This window comes from Schistocerca serialis, chromosome 9 (genome assembly GCF_023864345.2).
Source record: "Schistocerca serialis cubense isolate TAMUIC-IGC-003099 chromosome 9, iqSchSeri2.2, whole genome shotgun sequence".
Classification (NCBI taxonomy): domain Eukaryota; kingdom Metazoa; phylum Arthropoda; class Insecta; order Orthoptera; family Acrididae; genus Schistocerca; species Schistocerca serialis.
The window spans coordinates 294,309,748-294,334,128 of NC_064646.1; the positions used below are offsets into that span (position 1 = coordinate 294,309,748).

General features: G+C 41.8%; 1 protein-coding gene across 4 annotated transcripts in view; it reads left to right on the plus strand.

Annotated features, from left to right (window-relative positions):
- LOC126419777 (afadin) overlaps positions 1-24,381 on the plus strand; it is a 1,120,405-nt gene that overhangs the window by 695,449 nt on the left and 400,575 nt on the right. For all 4 annotated transcript variants that reach the window (XM_050086950.1, XM_050086951.1, XM_050086952.1 and 1 more), the window contains exon 7: positions 2,454-2,583. In XM_050086950.1, the coding sequence (XP_049942907.1) occupies positions 2,454-2,583 (130 nt within the window). The remainder of the gene's footprint in view (positions 1-2,453; positions 2,584-24,381) is intronic.

Genomic DNA, 24,381 nt, shown 5'->3' on the forward strand with positions numbered 1-24,381 from the left:
AAGCTTTCTCTAAGTCTACAAATGCTAGAAACGTAGGTTTGCCTTTCCTTAATCTTTCTTCTAAGATAAGTCGTAAGGTCAGTATTGCCTCACATGTTCCAGTGTTTCTACGGAATCCAAACTGATCTTCCTCGAGGTTGGCTTCTACTAGTTTTTCCATTCGTCTGTAAAGAATTCGTGTTAGTATTTTGCAGCTGTGACTTATTAAGCTGATAGTTCGGTAATTTTCACATCTGTCAACACCTGCTTTCTTTGGGATTGGAATTATTATATTCTTCTTGAAGTCTGAGGGTATTTCGCCTGTTTCATACATCTTGCTCACCAGATGGTAGAGTTTTGTCAGGACTGGCTCTCCCACGGCCGTCAGTAGTTCCAATGGAATATTGTCTACTCCGGGGGCCTTGTTTCGACTCAGGTCTTTCAGTGCTCTGTCAAACTCTTCACGCAGTATCGTATCTCCCATTTCATCTTCATCTACATCCTCTTCCATTTCCATAATATTGTCCTCAAGTACATCGCCCTTGTATAGACCCTCTATATACTCCTTCCACCTTTCTGCTTTCCCTTCTTTGCTTAGCACTGGGTTTCCATCTGAGCTCTTGATATTCATACAAGTCGTTCTCTTATCTCCAAAGGTCTCTTTAATTTTCCTGTAGGCGGTATCTATCTTACCCCTAGTGAGATAAGCCTCTACATCCTTACATTTGTCCTCTAGCCATCCCTGCTTAGCCATTTTGCACTTCCTGTCGATCTCATTTTTGAGACGTTTGTATTCCTTTTTGCCTGTTTCACTTACTGCATTTTTATATTTTCTCCTTTCATCAATTAAATTCAATATTTCTTCTGTTACCCAAGGATTTCTACTAGCCCTCGTCTTTTTACCTACTTGATCCTCTGCTGCCTTCACTACTTCATCCCTCAAAGCTACCCATTCTTCTTCTACTGTATTTATTTCCCCCATTCCTGTCAATTGCTCCCTTATGCTCTCCCTGAATCTCTGTACAACCTCTGGTTCTTTTAGTTTATCCAGGTCCCATCTCCTTAAATTCCCAGCTTTTTGCAGTTTCTTCAGTTTTAATCTACAGGTCATAACCAATAGATTGTGGTCAGAGTCCACATCTGCCCCTGGAAATGTCTTACAATTTAAAACCTGGTTCCTAAATCTCTGTCTTACCATTATATAATCTATCTGATACCTTTTAGTATCTCCAGGGTTCTTCCATGTATACAACCTTCTTTCATGATTCTTAAACCAAGTGTTAGTTATGATTATGTTGTGCTCTGTGCAAAATTCTACCAGGCGGCTTCCTCTTTCATTTCTGTCCCCCAATCCATATTCACCTACTATGTTTCCTTCTCTCCCTTTTCCTACACTTGAATTCCAGTCACCCATGACTATTAAATTTTCGTCTCCCTTCACAATCTGAATAATTTCTTTTATTTCATCATACATTTCTTCAATTTCTTCGTCATCTGCAGAGCTAGTTGGCATATAAACTTGTACTACTGTAGTAGGTGTGGGCTTCGTATCTATCTTGGCCACAATAATGCGTTCACTATGCTGTTTGTAGTAGCTTACCCGCATTCCTATTTTCCTATTCATTATTAAACCTACTCCTGCATTTCCCCTATTTGATTTTGTGTTTATAACCCTGTAGTCACCTGACCAGAAGTCTTGTTCCTCCTGCCACCGAACTTCACTAATTCCCACTATATCTAACTTCAACCTATCCATTTCCCTTTTTAAATTTTCTAACCTACCTGCCCGATTAAGGGATCTGACATTCCACGCTCCGATCCGTAGAACACCAGTTTTCTTTCTCCTGATAACGACATCCTCTTGAGTAGTCCCCGCCCGGAGATCCGAATGGGGGACTATTTTACCTCCGGAATATTTTACCCAAGAGGACGCCATCATCATTTAACCATACAGTAAAGCTGCATGCCCTCGGGAAAAATTACGGCTGTAGTTTCCCCTTGCTTTCAGCCGTTCGCAGTACCAGCACAGCAAGGCCGTTTTGGTTATTGTTACAAGGCCAGATCAGTCAATCATCCAGACTGTTGCCCTTGCAACTACTGAAAAGGCTGCTGCCCCTCTTCAGGAACCACACGTTTGTCTGGCCTCTCAACAGATACCCCTCCGTTGTGGTTGCACCTACGGTACGGCTATCTGTATCGCTGAGGCACGCAAGCCTCCCCACCAACGGCAAGGTCCATATTTACATGAGGTGTTGAATTTGAAAAATTTTTGAGCTTTATAATTAAGTTGAGAACAAGAAGAGATTTTCTTTCTATGTCTTTCAGTTACATTGAGCAAGTGAGTTTCAAGTTTCTGAAGCATCTAGTATGGCATATTAGAAGTCAAGCACATAATTGAAAAATGATTAAGTAAACACTTTAGAAAAAAGAAATATTCATCGTGTTTATCAAAGGCACTTGAAATCTTATCCCAGGTGAATACAGCAACCCCAGCTGATGCAGGCGAAAGCAAAGAATATCATGGAGGAACCAACAACAGGGAATACATCTTGGATGATGATGAATGTCCACTTGCTATATTGATGAACCATCCAGCATCGAGGGGTGAGTACAAATAAAATTTTTGTTCAGTAGTTTCCTTTGTGTGAAGATGTGATTAAAATTTTGGAGTATAACTTTTATTGTTAACTTTATTCCAAGTACTGGATTCACTGCAGGTAGTACCATCAAGCATGTTACAGTGACTGATTTTTAGCTTCTGTTATGAAGCTGGAGAGCAATGCATGAGGGCTTCAGAGACTAACGTTGCAGAATATTGTCAAAAGATCTTTCAAAAAACCTAAAGCATTTAGGCCATGGGTAAAGGCTGTTAGTGACACAAACTTAGTGTCCATTCGCTTATAGACAAGACAGGAACTGAAATTGAGAGTATCAAAGCAAAACCAGAAGTCCGTAACTCTGGTTTCAAATGTTCTTTTACAAACAAAAGCTAAGGAGCATTGCCCCAATTTAATCCTCATACTGCTGAAAAGATTAGTGAAATAAGTATTAGTGTTAGTGGTGTTGAGAAAGTGCTGAAATAGTTAAAAGCGAACAAAGCTCAATGTCCAATAAAATCCCTGTCCAGTTCTATACTGAATGTGTGGATAAGTTAGCTCCTCTGTTAACAAGAACCTATTGTAGATCCTCCGAACAGAAAACTGTGCCCAGTACTGGAAGAAAGCACAGATCACAGCTGTCCACAGGAATTGTAACAGAGGTGATCTGTAAAACTACCATCCAATATCCTCCACATATATTTGTTGTAGAATCTTAGAACGTATTCTGAGCTCAAACATAATGAGCTACATCAAACTGATGAGCTCAAACATAATGAGGTACCTCAAACTGAACAACTTCCTCCATGCTAGCCAAAGCTTGCAAAGTTTAATTCTGAATTCATTGCATATTTTTCTATTTCAGTGGTATAGCAATGTGTTTTAGTAATGGTCATGTGTACGTTTGTGCAGTCATCATTTGTTTACTTATGTTGGATGAACAGTAACTGTTAATCACAGCCAGTCAGTCACCAGCATTCATGCGTGAGCATCAGGAAGCTAGCAATAGCATATTTAGTTTCTTTGTTTGTGTACCCAGTTTAATTCTTAAATGCTTTGCATTATTTTGTGAGCTTGCAAAGTTTAATTCTTTAATTCATTGCATGTTTTTGTATCTGAGAGGTATAGCAAAGCGTTCTAGTAACTGTGATGTGTACATTCGTGCAGTCATGGTTTGTTTGTTTGTATTTGGACAGCCAGTAACCATTGTCCATAGCTCAGTCAGCTGGCAGCCCCCAGTGGTGAAGCACCAGGAGAATAGCGAGACACATATTTAACTTTTTCTGTTTGTTTTTTGTAGTTTGATTGTCAGGTTACTAATTGTAGAATGGATAAGATGTGTGCATGCTATGTGTGGATGCAGGGGGAGCTGGGCGCAGTTCACGATATGGCCATGGCCACTCATTAGCAGGGTTGCTACCTCATGGCATAGCAGCGGTGGAGAAACGGGTGTGTCACACGGGACACACCAGATGTCGCCTGTTTCGACCACAGTCTCTGCTGTCGAGGCATCTTCTAGCATATCTGGTCAGGGACCTGTACTCACTGCAATGTGAATGGCGGCTTGTTATATGGTCATTTCACTCGATGCAGAGTGTCTGGCCTCGCCCAATCACCCTGTGAGTAGACCCTGTGGCTGAGCCTTCAGCAGGAACATGGGGAGAGTGGTTTACTAGTTATCGGGAGCTCCAGTATTAGGTGCTTATGGGTCCACTTAAGGAAACAATGTCTGGGGCATGGAAGAATTCCAGTGAGTACCTGGAGTTGAGGAGGAGGCCTTGTCTGTGGCTATTAAGTCTGTAGGGTTCAGTAAAGAGTCGTTCAAGTAAAGTGTAGAATCTGTATCACGGAAAGACCCAAATTGTGTGATATTAGTCGGAGGTGACATTAACCTATTGAGTACAGACTGGAATATGTGTGGATTCACTGCAGGTAGTTCACACAGACAATCTCGTGAAATACTTCTGAATCCATTTTTCAAAAACTGACTGTAGCAAGTTAGACAACCCACATGCAATAGAAATATTTTAAACCTTTTGGCAAACTGGCCTGACTTATCAACAGTGTCAATATAGAAACAAGGGTTAGTGATCACAGTATCACCCACCAATAATTACAAAAGTTAATAAACAGGTGAAGGAGGACAGGAGAGTGTTTAGGATAGTAAAAGCAGATATGTGTAGTTTAACTAATTCTAAATTGCACTCTTTAGATGTATGTACCGAGTAAGTGGATTAAGGATGGATAGGAATCTCAGTATCTTAATAATAAAATTCAGAAAATGCGGAGGAAATGGAGATTGTTGCACTCTTGTTTTAAAAAAGATCATGCAAATGTTGATAGGCAAAAGTAAGTAGAAATTTGTGGTTGCATAAGAAGAGCAATGGATGAAGCGTAGAGCAACTTCAACGATCGTACCTTAGCAAAAGATCTTGCCAAGATTCCGAGAAAATTCTGGTTACACATAAAATAACTAGGCGGGTTGTAGGCTTCTATCCAGTCACTTGTCAACCAGTCTGATTTAACAATGAAAGAAAGCAAAAGGGAAGCGGAAGTCTTAAATTTCACGTTTAAGAAATCATTCATGCAAAAGGATCATACAGACATACAGTAGTTTGACTGGCTATACAGCTTCCTGCACAGACAACGTAGGCAATGGCATCTGTGGTGCAGAGAAGCAACTGAAAGAGTTGAAAACAAATAAGTCACCAGGTCCAGATGGAATCTCAATTCGGTTTTACAGAGAGTACTGACCCTTTACTGAGTCTGCATTTATCACAAATCTCTTGCCCAATGAAATGTCAAGTGAATGGAAAAAGGTACACGTGACTCCTTTTTATAAGAAAGGAATAAGAACTGACTGGCATAATTACAGACCAGTATCCTTAACATCAGTTAGTTGCAGAATTCGTGAGTTCAAATATTGTAAATTTCCTTGATACGGATAAGCTTCTGTCCACAAATTGGCACTGACTTAAAAACCATTGCTCATGTGAAACTCAGCTTGTCCTTTTCTGACACAATATCCTAAAAAACCATGGATGGAGGTAAACAGGTAGATTTCATATTCCTACATTTCTGGAAAGCATTTGACACGGTGTCCCACTGCAGATTATTGATGAAGATTTGAGCATATGCTGTGGTTGCCAGGTATGTGAGTAGCTCGAACACTTCTTAAGTAATAGAAGCTAGTACGTGGTCCTTGGAGACAAGGGTAATGTCAGGAGTGCCCCAGGGAAGTGTGATATGACCACTTTTATTCTCTAGATATATAAAAATGACATTACAGACAGGGTGACCAGCGATTTACAGCTGTTTGCTATTGGTGTTGTGGTGTACAGGAGGCTGACATCATTGGGTGGCTCTAGTTGGATACAAGATGACAAGGAAATGACTAGTAGCAGTATGAGGTGGTCAGTGCTATGCACTGTATGGTGGTCTACAGAATACATAAGTAGATGTATAACCAGCCTGTTTAAAGTAGATCATTTGAAACCCAACTCTCACTACTGTCACATGACATCCTGAAAGCTGGCTCTGCCATTGTGGTATATCGTGATTTCCGAAACGTATTTGCCTCAGTAAGGCAACTATGCTACTTATCAACTATACGATTGCATGGAGTATCAGACGAAATTGACGACTGGATTGAGGATTTCTTGGGAGGGAGGATGCAGCATCGTATCTTCGAGGCAGAGTCATTGTCAGCTGTAGAAGTAAGTTTTGTGTACCACAGGGAAGTGTGTTGCGTCCCTTGCTGTTCATATTATATATTGGCGCCCTTGCGGATAATATTAGTAGTGACCACCAGACTTTTTTGCAGTTTCCAAAAATGTTGAAACACGTATTTCATTATTTCTGACCAAGAAACCAAATACCAATTTTCATAGTTCTACCTTCAAAATTACCTAAATAGCGACCTTTTTTCTCCCCCCCCCCCCCCCCCCCCCCCACTTTTATTTTATTTTATTTTTTAAAAATCTCATGTTTCACCCACATCTTAAACGTCGCCTACAGTATAAGATCAACACCCGGTACATATTTCAAGTTTCTGTCCGTAGTGATTTGGGCTGGGCTATGATGACGCAGTCAGTGAATGAATTAGTAAGTCGGGGCACTGCCTTTTGTGCATTGAGAAACTAATACATACGAAAGGTTACCATAGCCGAAGTCAGTACTAACTCGTTCCTTCCTAATATCTCCAAGAGATGGCACCCTAATCGCATCGGTGCACAGCACCTCTCGCGGCCAAAGCGGGGAATTAATTCCGCGGCTGCTCCTTGAATCCCAACCACGAGTAGCGTTTCTTTGAAGACTTCCGGAAATTATGAGAGGTTCCAAGGATGCCGATTTACTTCGAGAATTAAATGCACTGAAACTAATATGTCTTTAGTATATTTTTTACGCAGATCTATTAATTTTGGAATTTACGTATTTTTGTAGCTGAAGAAAACTTTTAAACCATCATATAACGGAAGACGTGGAAATGAAGGCATTTTTCAAAGTGTAATAGCTTAAATATGTAGTAGTTTTTCGGTGTTAGGATGAACTCGGCGATCTTAAACGTCTTTAGTGTCTCCCAATGGACATGTAAACATGGGTAATGAAGAATTGGAATGATCATTGACAACATATTTTTTTCTATACTGTATATGTGTGGTGTCTTTCGTTGGACATGCCCTACAGAACAGACTCTACTGCTTTTGATAATACAGCGACCGTAATTATCAATACTTCGAGCAAATGAGATAAACAGACAGTGCACGCTACGGATGTAGTATGCGATAAATTGAGAATTTGGATCGGACGTGAAGCATGTTCGGATAGCCAAAGCGAAAATGCGACAGCTCGCGTAAAGCGGGAAATCCGAGTACGAGTCCCGGTCCGGCCCTAGTTCTCAACTTTCGCTACTGAGTTATGCCCAGTGGCGGCTAGTCAGTATACATTGTTGTGACTGAAATCAGTACCTTCCTCGAAATATTGATATTTCTGTGCGCTTCCATCCATGATAATCGATGTTGACAGTTTGACTAGATTAACAGGTACAACTACTGCCTTGAGAAGAAGTCAAGAGTAGCTGCTTAAGGGACTCCGGAACGCCCTATACTTGCAATGTTAAAATAACGCTTATAAATTACATCTTTCCTCACAAAGTATTTGAGGTAGGAAGTTGAACTTTTTACAGATTATTTATCGGAATATGGGCTACAACTTAACACAGGGATTTTACAAAATTTTAGTTCAGTTATTAAAGATGATTTTTTTTTCAATTGTAATGAAAATTCACAACATTTTTTTGCAATTTTTTATTTATATATTCAAAAATATACAGTTTTTTGGAAAAAGGCTGTGTTAAATTATGCAGAAGGTACTGTGTAACATTTACTGAAAGTTTGAAACAAATATGTTTTGAAGATCCTTAGAAAACATGTAATTAGTATGAGAAAATAAAAGTTTTGGGAATCGAGCGACAAAGATTGGATTAACTTTTTAGTGCATTCCAGGTCCACAGGATGGATTATCTTCATCCTCTGCAAACTCCTCCTCCAGCTTCCTCTTGTTCCTCCTCCTGTTTACTCTTGCTTGTATTTCTAGACTCTTTACAGCCCTGTCTGCAGCCCGAAGGCGTTCCTTGTCTAAAGCAAGCATCGCTCGTTGTTGTGTTTGTAGATTTTGCTACCATTTTCTTCAGTTGCAGTTACTGCAACACTGTTCCAAAAGGTGGTCATGTATGAACACTTATCACATTTCAGTTGTATTTCACTAGCAAGTCCTACGTGCTTTATTATGGAGAGTTCCAGACCAACTTCACTACAATGAATACATCTTACACAGTTTGAAAAAATTCCTTTGAGAACCGACATATCAAATATTTCATTCACATCCGATTCGCCCATAAAACATTCATAGTTTTCACTCATTGAACCAAGCCTCTTCTGTGAAGTATTTTTTTCCCCACTTTGACTGCTATGGGCAGGTGTACTTGAGAGGTTAGGTTCACTCACCTGGTTATCGTCTTTATTGTTTACAGTAATAACACATACCTTTGGCTTTCCAACATTTCTCCTTTTCTTAAAAGCCTTCAGAGGATTTCTAGTAACTTCACTTTTACTCATTATTATACTTCAACAAAACAGAGACTCAAGAAACAGAATTAATTACGAATATTTTCGAGATAACGACAGAGTAAATAAACAATCGACAATCACACCAGCGGTATATATTGAGCCATCACAGGTTAGCCACAACACATACTTTATCTCACATCACTAAAATGTACCTGATGAACACGGACGTTAATAATAACACCATTTGACAGCAGTTTAACAGCGCCACAGTGTATCACGCCCATGTAGAACACATTTCAAAAAAAATTTAAAAATAGTTGTAGTCTTCGGAATTGAATAAATTATATATCTATTAAAAGTTAATAGTCTGCAGATTCAGAAAACGCAAAAAAGTAAAAATTGAACTTTTCATGATTTTGAGCCTTTCCGGAGCCCCTTAATGGAGCTCGTAAACGTAACCAGCACATAATAGACTGGCGGATGGCGGTGTTGATGTGATGGGGTGAGGGTGAGGGGGGGGGGGAGAGAGGGAGGGAGGGAGAGAGGGAGAGAGCGTAATTGCTTTAGAAGAACCTCATCACTCTGGTCCTATCAAAGGTAACCACAACACAGGCCATGGTTCCTTTGATGCGAGTAGCGGTTCGCTGATGCAATGTAGCCTGTGCATACGGGAATACCGCCGGCCGTAATATGCGAGTGCATCGCTCTGCATTCTAGCGCATCTGATGTACGCTCTAAAGTCACCGAAAAAGTAACAGAATCACAGATTGAAATCTGCCGATAAAGCTGTGGGCACCGTCATCAGCTGCGTGATACCTGAACCGACATTAGGATGCTCTGTGTATCAAGACTTCGCGCGTGACCTAATTTTAAACATTCACCTCACGAGGCACAATAAACCAAACGTATTTGGATCATGATGTCAATGTACTGTGCTTTCAATGCCTACAAATTCACCGACTTGAATGATTTTCTACATCTACACGTATATGACTTCTCTGCATTTCACAATAAAATGACTGGCTTTTACACTGTTTCTCAACCGTCGAATAGCACCAGGGAAAAACGAACACTTGAATCTCTGTGAGAGCTCTGATTTCTTTTATTTTATTACAATGATCATTGCTCCCTATATAGACGGGTGCCAATAAAATATTTTCGTGTTTTGAGCAAAAGTTGGAGACTGACATTTCGTGAAAAGATCTCATCGCAAACGAAAAACGCCTTAGTTTTATTATTTCGACTACAAGTCACGTATCATATCGGTGACGCACTCTCCACTGTTGTTGTTGTTGTGGTCTTCAGTCCTGAGACTGGTTTGATGCAGCTCTCCATGCTACTCTATCCTGTGCAAGCTTTTTCATCTCCCAGTACCTACTGCAACCTACATCCTTCTGAATCTGCTTAGCGTATTCATCTCTTGGTCTCCCTCTACGATTTTTACCCTCCACGCTGCCCTCCAATACTAAATTGGTGATCCCTTGATGCCTCAGAACATGTCCTACCAACCGATCCCTTCTTCTGGTCAAGTTGTGCCACAAACTTCTCTTCTCCCCAATCCTATTCAATACTTCCTCATTAGTTATGTGATCTACCCATCTAATCTTCAGCATTCTTCTGTAGCACCACATTTCGAAAGCTTCTATTCTCTTCTTGTCCAAACTATTTATCGTCCATGTTTCACTTCCATACATGGCTACACTCCATACGAATACTTTCAGAAATGACTTCCTGACACTTAAATCAATACTGGATGTTAACAAATTTCTCTTCTTCAGAAACGCTTTCCTTGCCATTGCCAGCCTACATTTTATATCCTCTCTACTTCGACCATCATCAGTTATTTTGCTCCCCAAATAGCAAAACTCCTTTACTACTTTAAGTGCCTCATTTCCTAATCTAATTCCCTCAGCATCACCCGACTTAATTAGACTACATTCCATTATCCTTGTTTTGCTTTTGTTGATGTTCATCTTATATCCTCCTTTCAAGACACTGTCCATTCCATTCAACTGCTCTTCCAAGTCCTTTGCTGTCTCTGACAGAATTACAATGTCATCGGCGAACCTCAAAGTTTTTATTTCTTCTCCATGAATTTTAATACCTACTCCGAATTTTTCTTTTGTTTCCTTTACTGTTTGCTCAATATACAGATTGAACAACATCGGGGAGAGGCTACAACCCTGTCTTACTCCCTTCCCAACCACTGCTTCCCTTTCATGTCCCTCGACTCTTATAACTGCCATCTGGTTTCTGTACAAATTGTAAATAGCCTTTCGCTCCCTGTATTTTACCCCTGCCACCTTTAGAATTTGAAAGAGAGTGTTCCAGTCAACATTGTCAAAAGCTTTCTCTAAGTCTACAAATGCTAGAAACGTAGGTTTGCCTTTCCTTAATCTTTCTTCTAACATAAGTCGTAAGGTCAGTATTGCCTCACGTGTTCCAGTGTTTCTACGGAATCCAAACTGATCTTCCCCAAGGTTGGCTTCTACTAGTTTTTCCATTCGTCTGTAAAGAATTCGTGTTAGTATTTTGCAGCTGTGACTTATTAAGCTGATAGTTCGGTAATTTTCACATCTGTCAACACCTGCTTTCTTTGGGATTGGAATTATTATATTCTTCTTGAAGTCTGAGGGTATTTCGCCTGTTTCATACATCTTGCTCACCAGATGGTAGAGTTTTGTCAGGACTGGCTCTCCCACGGCCGTCAGTAGTTCCAATGGAATATTGTCTACTCCGGGGGCCTTGTTTCGACTCAGGTCTTTCATTGCTCTGTCAAACTCTTCACGCAGTATCGCATCTCCCATTTCATCTTCATCTACATCCTCTTCCATTTCCATAATATTGTCCTCAAGTACATCGCCCTTGTATAGACCCTCTATATACTCCTTCCACCTTTCTGCTTTCCCTTCTTTGCTTAGAACTGGATTTCCATCTGAGCTCTTGATATTCATACAAGTCGTTCTCTTATCTCCAAAGGTCTCTTTAATTTTCCTGTAGGCGGTATCTATCTTACCCCTAGTGAGATAGGCCTCTACATCCTTACATTTGTCCTCTAGCCATCCCTGCTTAGCCATTTTGCACTTCCTGCCGATCTCATTTTTGAGACGTTTGTATTCCTTTTTGCCTGTTTCACTTACTGCATTTTTATATTTTCTCCTTTCATCAATTAAATTCAATATTTCTTCTGTTACCCAAGGATTTCTACTAGCCCTCGTCTTTTTACCTACTTGATCCTCTGCTGCCTTCACTACTTCATCCCTCAAAGCTACCCATTCTTCTTCTACTGTATTTATTTCCCCCATTCCTGTCAATTGCTCCCTTATGCTCTCCCTGAATCTCTGTACAACCTCTGGTTCTTTTAGTTTATCCAGGTCCCATTTCCTTAAATTCCCACCTTTTTGCAGTTTCTTCAGTTTTAATCTACAGGTCATAACCAATAGATTGTGGTCAGAGTCCACATCTGCCCCTGGAAATGTCTTACAATTTAAAACCTGGTTCCTAAATCTCTGTCTTACCATTATATAATCTATCTGATACCTTTTAGTATCTCCAGGGTTCTTCCAGGTATACAACCTTCTTTCATGATTCTTAAACCAAGTGTTAGTTACGATTATGTTGTGCTCTGTGCAAAATTCTACCAGGCGGCTTCCTCTTTCATTTCTGTCCCCCAATCCATATTCACCTACTATGTTTCCTTCTCTCCCTTTTCCTACACTCGAATTCCAGTCACCCATGACTATTAAATTTTCGTCTCCCTTCACAATCTGGATAATTTCTTTTATTTCATCATACATTTCTTCAATTTCTTCGTCATCTGCAGAGCTAGTTGGCATATAAACTTGTACTACTGTAGTAGGTGTGGGCTTCGTATCTATCTTGGCCACAATAATGCGTTCACTATGCTGTTTGTAGTAGCTTACCCGCATTCCTATTTTCCTATTCATTATTAAACCTACTCCTGCATTACCCCTATTTGATTTTGTGTTTATAACCCTGTAGTCACCTGACCAGAAGTCTTGTTCCTCCTGCCACCGAACTTCACTAATTCCCACTATATCTAACTTCAACCTATCCATTTCCCTTTTTAAATTTTCTAACCTACCTGCCCGATTAAGGGATCTGACATTCCACGCTCCGATCCGTAGAACGCCAGTTTTCTTTCTCCTGATAACGACATCCTCTTGAGTAGTCCCCGCCCGGAGATCCGAATGGGGGACTATTTTACCTCCGGAATATTTTACCCAAGAGGACGCCATCATCATGTAATCATACAGTAAAGCTGCATGCCCTCGGGAAAAATTACGGCTGTAGTTTCCCCTTGCTTTCAGCCGTTCGCAGTACCAGCACAGCAAGGCCGTTTTGGTTATTGTTACAAGGCCAGATCAGTCAATCATCCAGACTGTTGCCCTTGCAACTACTGAAAAGGCTGCTGCCCCTCTTCAGGAACCACACGTTTGTCTGGCCTCTCAACAGATACCCCTCCGTTGTGGTTGCACCTACGGTACGGCTATCTGTATCGCTGAGGCACGCAAGCCTCCCCACCAACGGCAAGGTCCATGGTTCTTGGGGGGGCACTCTCCACTATCTCGCGATAATACAAGACGAGCTGAACGAGCTGAGCTCCTTCGAAATTTTTCGATGTCTTCTGTGAATCCTAACTGGTAATGATCCCATACCACACAGCAATACTCCAGAAGAGGACCGGCTGGTGCAGTCAGTGTACGCAGTCTCTTTAGTGTGTGTGTGTGTGTGTGTGTATGTGTGTGTGTGTGTGTGTTTTTCATCTTGTAAGTGTTCCGCGAATAAAACGTAGTCTTTGGTTCGCTTAATCCACAAAAATGTCTATGTAATCGCTCAAATTTAAGTTGTTCATACTTGTTATTATCCCTAAGTATTTGGTCGAACTCACCGGTTTGTGTGACTTATCATGTAATCACTTACGAGTGGAAGAGCGGCAAAAAGTAACACGTAATTTCGACATAGCTCGGGAAGAGATATTTCAGTCCCGAAATGTACTGAATCTTTTGATTACGTGAGGCATGTAAAGCGTTCATTACTCTTTCTGCTTTCCAGGCAGTTAAAATCTTTAAATGTGCACAGTAACTCGTCAGGATTTGGGCTCGCTAAATGCTCTCGGATAGGCACTTACCGAGTGAACTGATTAATCGAGAAGAGTTTTTTGTCGACTTTGCTCTTGTGAGGAATAGAAAATGCTAACATGCGAAATTGACCCACAAAGTGATCCGGATATCAACACTTAATGAGGAAGAAGACGAGATTCTATACCTCGTTCAGCTATCCTATGGCTTCCTTAAATTATTTACGGCGGTTAATAGAATAATTCCTCATATTAGGCGCTGACCGAATCTCCGTGTTTTTATTCGTTTTTACAAAGCGAGAGATTTTTCTATTAAGAACTTAGATGTCGACGAGATTTTACAAAAATCTCATATTCCCTTCTACAGAGAAGAGTGAAACTACTACTCACTGAAAATAGCGTGCACATTTTATTTCTTCATTGTCGGACGAGCATCGGACACACAATATGCCCATCACCATCGGCATCGTGATTACATCGTCGCGTGTAAATGACTAAACAGTGCCCACGTAATGGAGATCTCCGTTTATTTTATAAATAATCGAAACAAAGTTATCGGCATGGGGTGGTGCGCAAGTACACCTATTTGGGAATTACTCATGAATTTATTTATCAGTTTATTGAAGTAGCTATAGGGTCTTTAAACTGTTTTATTTATTTATTTTGGCGTTGGAAAGCCATTGAAACGAGGATCACAACACCGTAGCATTTGTTGCTTGATTTGATGTGAAACACTTCTCTTAGATAACGCCAGAGTGGTGTGTCATTTCTGAATCCCAAAGCTGCCTGTTCAAAGTTATTTCCGCGCCGTTATGCTGAACTTAACGCTGCGAGGGAGTATAAATGGCGTACTGGCAGGTTGGACCTTTACATTTACAACAGTCCCACCAGTTTTGGTGAGATACGCCACTTCATTGTTATGCAACTGTAAAATTGTGTAGAACAACGTGGTGCGGTAAAGCAGGAGCGGGTCTGGGGATCAGTTCGGAGCTGAAGGTCGCAGTTCGTTACTCTCCCACCCCACCCCCTCTGTATAATATGTTTACGCCATTCTGCATCGTTTCGGCATTACTTCCTAGACATAGCAATTGAATAAAGAAGTATTTTTGAAGCATCTGTGTGACGCAAGAACTATAACAGCAACATACTTTCGCAACTCTAATTCATAACTTATACGGCATACTCGTAAAGTGGAAGTGTGTGTCACCGTTGTCAGTATTTCATTTAGTTCTGAAGTGTGAACTGAGGTCTGCATACTACGGCCATCTAAGCATGTAAATTGGGATTTTTTTTCACGTTTTCGGATTTTTATCGCACTATAAAATGTTTTTACGTGCATTACTTAAAGATCTAATAAAAATCGGTAATTTTTTTAATATAGAAGGCTGTGGATTGCTGTGTTATAAAGGTTAAATTACGTGTTTGTATATATTGTATATGTAGCACTGTCAAAAAAAGTATCCTATCGTTTCATAGTATAAAAAAAAGTATTGTATGTCGAAGTGCTAACGTTTTTCTGAGGAAAAGTGACGAATATATTGGTAAATCTAAGTAAAGTATGACTCCAAAACGAAATGTTTTTAAGATACGTGGGTTTCATGGTAATAGATTTTCGAATAAAGGACAACATTGTGTTCACTCGTCAGTATCTAGAGAAACACCCATTAGTGCTTCGAAGATTAAAATAAAATGTTGTGATACATGGTTTTCTCAAAACGAAAGTGATGTTAATAGTAGGTTAGGTTATATTCTGATAGCTTTACACATCCTAACAAGGGTATTAGGTGAATGTGTCTGTTGTAAAATATGTGGAGGGCCAGTTAGTTCACATGAAGACAGTGAGGTATCAAATGGACTAGCCAGGAAACTCATCACCAGTCGTACCAGTTGTAAATATACTCATTCAGTTTGGAATTCTGATAAATGTAAAGATAATTATTTTGTAGAAAATGTTAGGTAGTTCTATGGATTGAGAGCTATTGGCAAAGGACGCACTGTAGCAGAAAGAATGCGTGCCATGATGAATATGCCACGCACACCTTGTAAATTCGACAAGTCTGCAGGATTTTTTGGAGCTGCTGTGGAATCTGTTGCATGTGAGTCAATGAAGGGTGCAGCAAACGAAGCTGTTAAAATAAATGATGGTATGACTGGCATACCAGTAGCTTTTGATGGCACTTGGCAGAAGTGTGACTACAGTTCTAAGAATTCTGTTGCTACAGTGACCAGTGTGGATACTGGAAAGGTAAGAAATTTCCAGATTTGAATCAAACATTGTTCTAAGTGAAAATCAGGGAATGAAGAAGGGCGTATCTGTGACAGAAATTATGAAGGAACATGTGTTGGTTTGGAGGCCTCTGCAGCTATTGAAATTTTTAGTCGATCTGTGAATGAAAGCGGAGTGTATTACACTAAATTTTTAGGTGATGGAGATTCAAAAGCATATAATAGTGTAGTAGCCTCTCATTCTTATGGTGAGAATATCACAAAACTGGAATGTGTTGGTCATGTCCAGAAGAGGATGGGAACCAGGTTGAGGAAGTTGAAACAGAGTTTGAGAGACAAGAAACTTTCTGATGGTAAAACCATAAGAGGCAGGCTGACAGACAAAATGATTGATGAACTACTGCAGTATTAGGGGATGGCCACTAGAAGTAATACTGAGGATTTGTTGAAAATGAAGCAGGCTGTTTGGGCTACCTTCTTCCACAGACTGTGAACTGATGAAAAACCAGTACCCCACCTTTGCCCTCCTGGACGTGATTAATGGTGCAATTACCACAGTGCCCAGTACTCAAACAGTTCATACAGCCATAAACATTCCATTCCAGTAGCACTCATGAATATCATAAAACCTATTTACAGAGACCTGGCAAGTCCTGAATTACTGTAGAAGTGTGCATGGTCAGACTCAAAATCCGTATGAGTCATTCAATAATCTTGTATGGACTCGCTTACCAAAAAATGTTTTTGTTGCAATGAAGACACTAAAGTTGGGGTCAGTGATGCTGTTATTGCTTATAATGATGGCAACATTGGTAGAGTGAAAGTGCTACGGCATATGGGGATTAATCCTGGAGCAAACTACATCAGGGCACTTGAACAGATAGACAAGGTTCACAGTCGGTCACTAAGGAGTCCAGAAGGAAGAAGAAAAAACTTGGAAAAAGATCAAGATGATGATGTACAGTTTGATGCAGGGTGATTCTGAGTGACTAAAAATAAAAAATTACGAATATATTAAGTGAGTTAAAATCTTTTGAAACTTTAGAAGCCGTTCCTGAAAATTTACATTCTCTGTTTCATTTTTCCCGAAATCTCAGAAACCACTTCGAGTAGAGTATTAAGATTTCCAGGGAGTAATAACATACACATCCTGAGCTAAAAGAAGAACAAAATGTTTTGTATAATGAAAAATTAATTAGGATAACGTACAAAAAATACACAAAATTTTAACTGTGTAATTAAAAAAATGTATTTCCGAAAGCAGTGGCTGAAATGCAATTATATTAGTTCAGTAGACTCATAATATACAGTTTAATGCTCTGTAAAAGTTTCATGTCAGTGGCTACAGTGGTTCCTGAAATACAGGGAGGCCAAGTCACTAAATTTAAGATTATCGGCATAGGGCGTTCCAGCTCCCGTTAACGTGACGTATTCGATACGTTGACTATTTTTTTAAGGTAATTAGACCCTTGGAGCTGTACTCTATGTGGAAGTTTTGGAGGTTTTGCTGATTATTCACTGATCTAAATGGACCTGCATATGAAATCGTTGTTACAATTTTCTTCGTGTTTATGCATTTTGGAAAGTGGTTAATGTTTTCCACATGGCGTCTTACTCTTATATATGCGGACTTTGTAGGTGTCTCATGTTTGTCACCGATATTTTTCGGCGGCGTTGTGGTCTTCGCGTAAGCGCGCGGGCTGGGAAGCGACGCCCGAATGCAAACTCCGAGCTGCGAAGCCTCGTCGCCACTCAGCGCCTCCCTGGAGACTCGGTGACCCACTTCGGAGACAGCCTTCCATCTGCGCCTTTCAATTACGTGTCCCCTGTATCTATATACGCAGGCGGTTTCGTTTTAGCGCCGGGGGCGACATTGCGCGCCTTGCATTCTCTTTTATTCCTCTGCCCTCCCCCGCATTCCGCCCTCTTTTTTTTAGTGTCAGTGGGTCGTCTCGCGTTTAAGGCTGGTGGCGGCGCAGCCTCGCTCGAGTTGTCGTAAAAATAGCCGGCGCTCTTCAAGGGAGGATCTCCAGGCGGCTCTCTCGCGGTCCCGCTTCGCCGCCACTTCCTGCAGAATATGATAGCTGTGGCGCGCGCCGCCGAGAGCTGCACCGTACGAACTCGTTGGCCAGTCCTAGCTTCAGGTACACCGTTTTGAGTAAAAGTTGGCAGCACTAAACCCGACTAGGCGAACTGTAGTACGAACCGAGCGCAGAGAGTCGTAGGTATGCTACCCAGCACAAAAGAAACTACACTTCTCGGCTAATTTGTAGGACTAATCGGTTGGTGTGTAAGTTCGTAGCCTTTCGCCTTGAGTTCAGTAAACACAACAGGTACACATAAAAGAAAGTTGACTCATCAATAATATAGTCTCCTTCACTCTTTACCTATATTCACCTGACCAGAAGTCTTGGTCCTCCTGCCACCAAACTTCACTAATTCCCACTATATCTAACTTTAACCTATCCCTTTTTAAAGTTTCTAACCTACCTGCCCGATTAAGGGATCTGACATTCCACGCTCCGATCCGTAGAACGCCAGTTTTCTTTCTCCTGATAACGTCTCCCTGAGTATCCCCGCCCAGAGAGCTTAAAGTAGTAAATGAGTTTTGCTATTTGGGGAGCAAAATAACTGATGATGGTCGAAGTAGAGAGGATATAAAATGTAGACTGGCAATGGCAAGGAAAGCGTTTCTGAAGAAGAGAAATTTGTTAACATCGAGTATAGATTTAAGTGTCAGGAAGTCGTTTCTAAAAGTATTTGTATGCAGTGTATGGAAATGAAACGTGGACGATAAACAGTTTAGACAAGAAGAGAATAAAAGCTTTCGAAATGTGGTGCTACAGAAGAATGCTGTAGATTAGATGGGTTGATCACATAATTAATGAGGAGGTATTGACCAGAATTAGAGAGAAGTTTGTGGGACAACTTGACTAGAAGAAGGGATCGGTTGGTAGGGTATATTCTGAGGCATCAAGGGATCACCCATTTAGTATTGGAGGGCAGCGTGGAGAGTAAAAATCATAAAGGGAGAAATAAATGGCTCTGAGCACTATGGGACTTAACATCTGTGGTCATCAGTCTCCTAGAACTTAGAATTACTTAAACCTAACTAACCTAAGGACATCACATACATCCATGCCCGAGGCAGGATTCGAACCTGCGACCGTAGCGGTCACGCGGTTCCAGACTGAAGCGCCTAGAACCGCACGTCCACACCGGCCGGCATAGAGGGAGACCAAGAGATGAATACACTAAGCAGATTCAGAAGGATGTAGGTTGCAGTAGGTACTGGGAGATTAAGAAGCTTGCACAGGATAGAGTAGCATGGAGAGCTGCATCAAACCAGTCTCTGGACTGAAGACCACAATAACAACAACAACAACAACAACAACACTCTTAACAGGTTTCTGCCAAGAGCTGCGATAACTTTCCTATTCCGCGACTGGAAAAATCATTTGTTTTTGAGACGAAGAACTCCCCATGTTCACAGCGCATTTTCGTGCGGAAAGGAAGATTCTTGAAGGTATTTCGATGGAGAGCGGAAAAGATGAAAATCTGAGAGCGCATGATTGAGATGGGCAGTGGATCAACGAAAACATGACGCCTGGTCGGATGAATCACAGAATATATGGTTGTTTTTGGATATGCCGCAATCGAGGCGAAATTCTTCTCGAAATATCCAACGCGCCGTGGACACAGGCCGGTGGGGCGGTATAATGTTACGGAGGACGTTCAGCTGGGCTTCCATGCGACCTGCAGTAGTAATCGGAGCCATTGTTGCAGCTTTGGAGTACATGAACATTATCGCGTACCACCTGCAGCCCTTCATTCCTGAAGTCTTCTCCAACGGTGATGGTATTTCCAGCAGGATAAAGTCCGTGTCACAAGGTCATAATCGCGTTGAAGGGCTTGACAACGAACCAACCTTGATATCTTGGCCACCAAATTCCCATTGTCTGACCCAGATGGAACACATCTTGGACACTATCGTGGCATGAGCTCCGCGCCTACAGACCACCAGCCTATAAAGTGCGGGAATTACGTGACCTGTACCTCAGAAAACCTACCATGGGCCTGTCGAACCCATGCCAAGTAGAACCGCTCCTGTATTAGGTTCCAGATGTGGACCAACACGGTGTTGAGCAGCTGGTCATAATGTTTTAGTTCCTCGACGTGCATAATCGACCAGATCAGTCGCAATGGCCATTTAAAAAGAAATGCGTTTTGTGTAGCGAAGAGCCTTACTCACAGAATTCCAAGAGCTCACGTTCCGAAATGAGCCCAGAAACACGCTACTGCCTCTGACACATGTTTTTTACTAATGAACACTACCGTAAAATTACATAAATAGGTGCTCATACAGAGAAGTGCCGACAATATTTCTTCCCACATGCCGTCCGTGAACGTAGTAGTAAGGGAGCCGCGGGAAAGGTGGCAGGGGTGTGTACAATTAACAGAGAACCCGCTACCAGAGCTGCAGTAGGCGGGGCGATTCTTGTTGGTTTCGCGATGAATGAAAAAATAGTTTTGAGATATCGCAGTACATGGTTCTGGGTACACTTATTACCAGTCAATATTCATTACCTTTTAGAGGTTCTTTCCGACGGGTACTGAATTTACGTCTGTGTGTTTCGCGAGATAGAATGCGAGTTCGACGTGCGAATATTTTGGTGGCTTGCTTAGTTCTGGCGTACTGATGCCTCCGCTCCTCCTGAAAACTCCGTGTTCGAGGTTTATACACAGTAAGCGAGATTTTTGCCACAGTTTCACGTACTTACCAAATATCTTCCAATAGTGATGATGTACAAAGTAACATGCATTTGAATCCAACCAAACTAATAACCATCGCGCACGTTATTTTTCCGTGGATTGCGGAGGAAATTCGCATACAGCGTTTGACAGCGATTTAAAGTTCGAAACAGGCCTTTACTAATTGTCAATAAACATTAATTTTGACAAAAAATTTGCTGCTCGGATGGAATCATGATTTCGAAGTTCTTTAACTTCGGAGTGAGTGTGGATGCTCAGTGTCAGTGAGGACTACTGAAGATGTATGCCATTAATAGTTCTAGCTACTAATAACTCTGGCGCTATTAATCGTCGGGGAAGCGGAATGCTGACCTCTTGACCTCCAACACAGTCGATCACTTTTCACTTGTGCTTTTAAGATGATGACGAAGGGTGGTCACCTGAACCTGACCTGTTAAGTTTATCAACACTGCATCGAGTGTGTAGCAATTTCACACCTCGAAGGAACTTTTTTAGTGAGCGCTCCTAGCAATGTGGTGAGCATAACACACAAGAGGGAGATGGCGCACTGATGAAGGCGCTGGACTTCCTTTCGGGAGCAGATGTATTCAATTCACTTCCATTCGGGTGCAGATGTATTCAGAGTCGGAGGAGGTGGATAAAAATATGGAAACATCAAAAAGACATTAGCATGCCTAAAGCGCTATAGGAGAACCGTTACTATTCAAAACAGTTTCCACCTGTCTCGGAATAAATAAGCACTGCCTCGGTATGGTTTTCAAGGGAATCATCATTATTCTTTTAAAATGGAAATTGTGTCAAGTCTAGGTAATGATATTGTTGGTGGATATCGATCACATATCTCTCCGAACTAGGCCACAAAGTGTCAGTAGTCTTGAGGTCTGGTGGCTGTGGCAGCCAAGAGGGATGCGACAATTCATCCCCGTGCTCACAAAACCAGTCCTGGAAGATGTGGGCTCTATAAGTAAGGGTCCTCTTGTCTTGAAACACAGTTTCACCATTGGGAAACAAACACTGTACCATGGGGGTGGACCTGGTCAGCCAAACTGGTTACATAATTCTTGGGAATAATGCGACCTTGCAGAGTACTCTTGGGGCTAACGGAATACCACCATAAAGCTGCCCAAATCATAACCGAACCCCGCCGTGTTTCACTCTTCGGACTTAAACTGGACCAGAAGTTGGAAACATGTGACACAACACTCATTCGACTAAATGATTTTCTACTAAAATGTAAACTTTCACGGCCGGAAATGTCATGTCCATTATAATTATCCGGGCTGTTATGCCGTGGTCGGGTGATGAATTCTGTGTCAATTCCCAACGTTTCGCCCCCGTCTTCGGAGGACATCTTCAAGGGGGTCTGTTGCTCGATGGAAGGTCCAACACACCCACTGGCTCGCTACCGACTGCCGCTAAATTCCGTGTCCGCGCGCTCCCGCGCCGAGGCGTGACGTCACATGTTTTGAAAACGTCAGTGCAATTGGCCGCTGTCGGCTGCCGTCGATCGCCGTTGTCATCACCTAGTAGTGGACGGGTGGTACACATCTCCTTCAACACCGACATCCATATACCGTTTAATTTCACGCCCTCCTCCTTTCGATTGAAATTATTAGGGTGTTTGGCGATTTCAGTAGCGAGCCAATGGGTGTGTTGGACCTTCCATCGAGCTACAGACCCCCTTGAAGATGTCCTCCGCAAACGGGGACGAAACGTTGGGAATTGACACAGAATGCATCAACCGACCACGACATAACAGCCCGGATAATGATAATGGACAAAAATGACTTTCTTCCGGTGTCCCATGGTCCGGGTTTTATGCCTTCGCCACCACGTTTTTCTGTTAGGGGCTTTTGCATCACTGACGAGTGGTTTTGGAATTACAGCTCGCCCTTCATGTCCGTGTTTGTGGAACTCCTTTTCTGTTGTGGTTCTGACAGGGTCCACGACTGCGACTTTGAGTTCTGCTGTGGATTTAGCATCTGTCGTCTTCTGCTTTTTGTCACAATCATCTTCAATGATCGTCCGTAACGACCACTCGACACATACTTTCATCCTCGTTGTGACTTAGCGGACAGAGTGATTTTTCGGTTTCCCTGTTTGCGATATAAATCTTGGGTGCAACCTCTCGTGAAACACCAAATACTTCGGCTACCTTGGTTTCTGAAGGACGCACCTTACGAGTACTCACAGTTTGTCGTCGTTCTAATTCTCTTAGCTCCGACATAATGCACTCATTACTATGCAGAACACTGTAATGACCACGAGTGGCAATTGCGACGTTTTGAGGACATTGCGCAGGTGACGTTCGTGGTCAAAGTGCAGGCTTGTCGAACACGTACATTTATCTTCTAACACGCATTCCTGTCGATATTACTAAACGGTGATCTAACTTTCTTTCGTTAATGCGTTACGCGCTAGAAAATCATTTAGACAAGATATCTGCATAGTGCGAAAAGCGTCAGTTGAATCTGAACAATGATAAAGTGACGTCCTCCACAAGAATACTAAAAAGGTTCCGTTGAATTTCGGTTCACGATCTCTTACGAATTTAAAGGTTGTCGATTCAGCCAAATACTTAGGGATCACAATTAAAAAACTTGCACTGGAACCACTGCATGGAAAATGTGGAGGAATCGAACGAAGATACCCCTAACTCGCTTATAGTATCCCTGACATTCTCAATCGTATATTGTTATGATAAAAAAGGTGCTGCCCTTCTCTGAACTTTCTCGATGTCCCCCGTCAATCGTTTCTGGTGTGGATTCCATACAGCGCAGCAATACTTCTGAAAAGGGCAGACAGGTTTTGTGTAGACAATCTCTTCTAAGTGACCTCCCAATAAAACACAGTCTTCGTTCGATTCCTCCACATTTTCCATGCAGTGGTTCCAGTGCAAGTTTTTTGATTGTGATCCGTAAGTATTTGGCTGAATCGACAACCTTTAAATTCGTAAGAGATCGTGAACCGAAATTCAACGGAACCTTTTTAGTATTCTTGTGGAGGACGCCACTAGAATACAAAAATTTGTTTACTTCCGCCTACACAGACCATCGTAATAGAATAAGAGATATCAGAGCTAGCACGGATGTACTTATGTAATTTTTTTTCCCACGTGCTGTCGGAGGTTGGAACAGTGGCGAAATAGTTTGAAAGTGGTTCTGTGCACCCTCTGCCAGACACTTACGTGTTAATTGCATAGTATTCATGCGGATTTGTCAGCCTCAGTTGATGAGTGATTAATGCGGCTGGTGCGGCCGCCATGCGGAGGTTCCGGGTTCGATTTCCAGTACCGCCAGGTATTTCTTCATGGTGTGAGGTCTGATAAGGGGTCCACCAGCCTCATGAGGCCAACTAAGGGGTACTCGACCGATCAGCAGCGGTTCCGAGGTCAAGAAACCCGATAGCGACCGGCAGAGTGGTGTGCAGACTACGTGCCCTTCTATGCCACATACAGCGACGCCATTGGCAGTGGTTGACACGGCGCCGGTCGGAGACGATTGGCCTGTTTAGGGCTAGGATGCGGAAGTGAAAATGCTGAATAGCCTGAACTGGCAGGCGGATCAAGATTGACGGCAGTTATCCATTGGGAGCCCATTTGCAAAGCTGTAAGAAACAGTATTGAAGGAAGAATGTA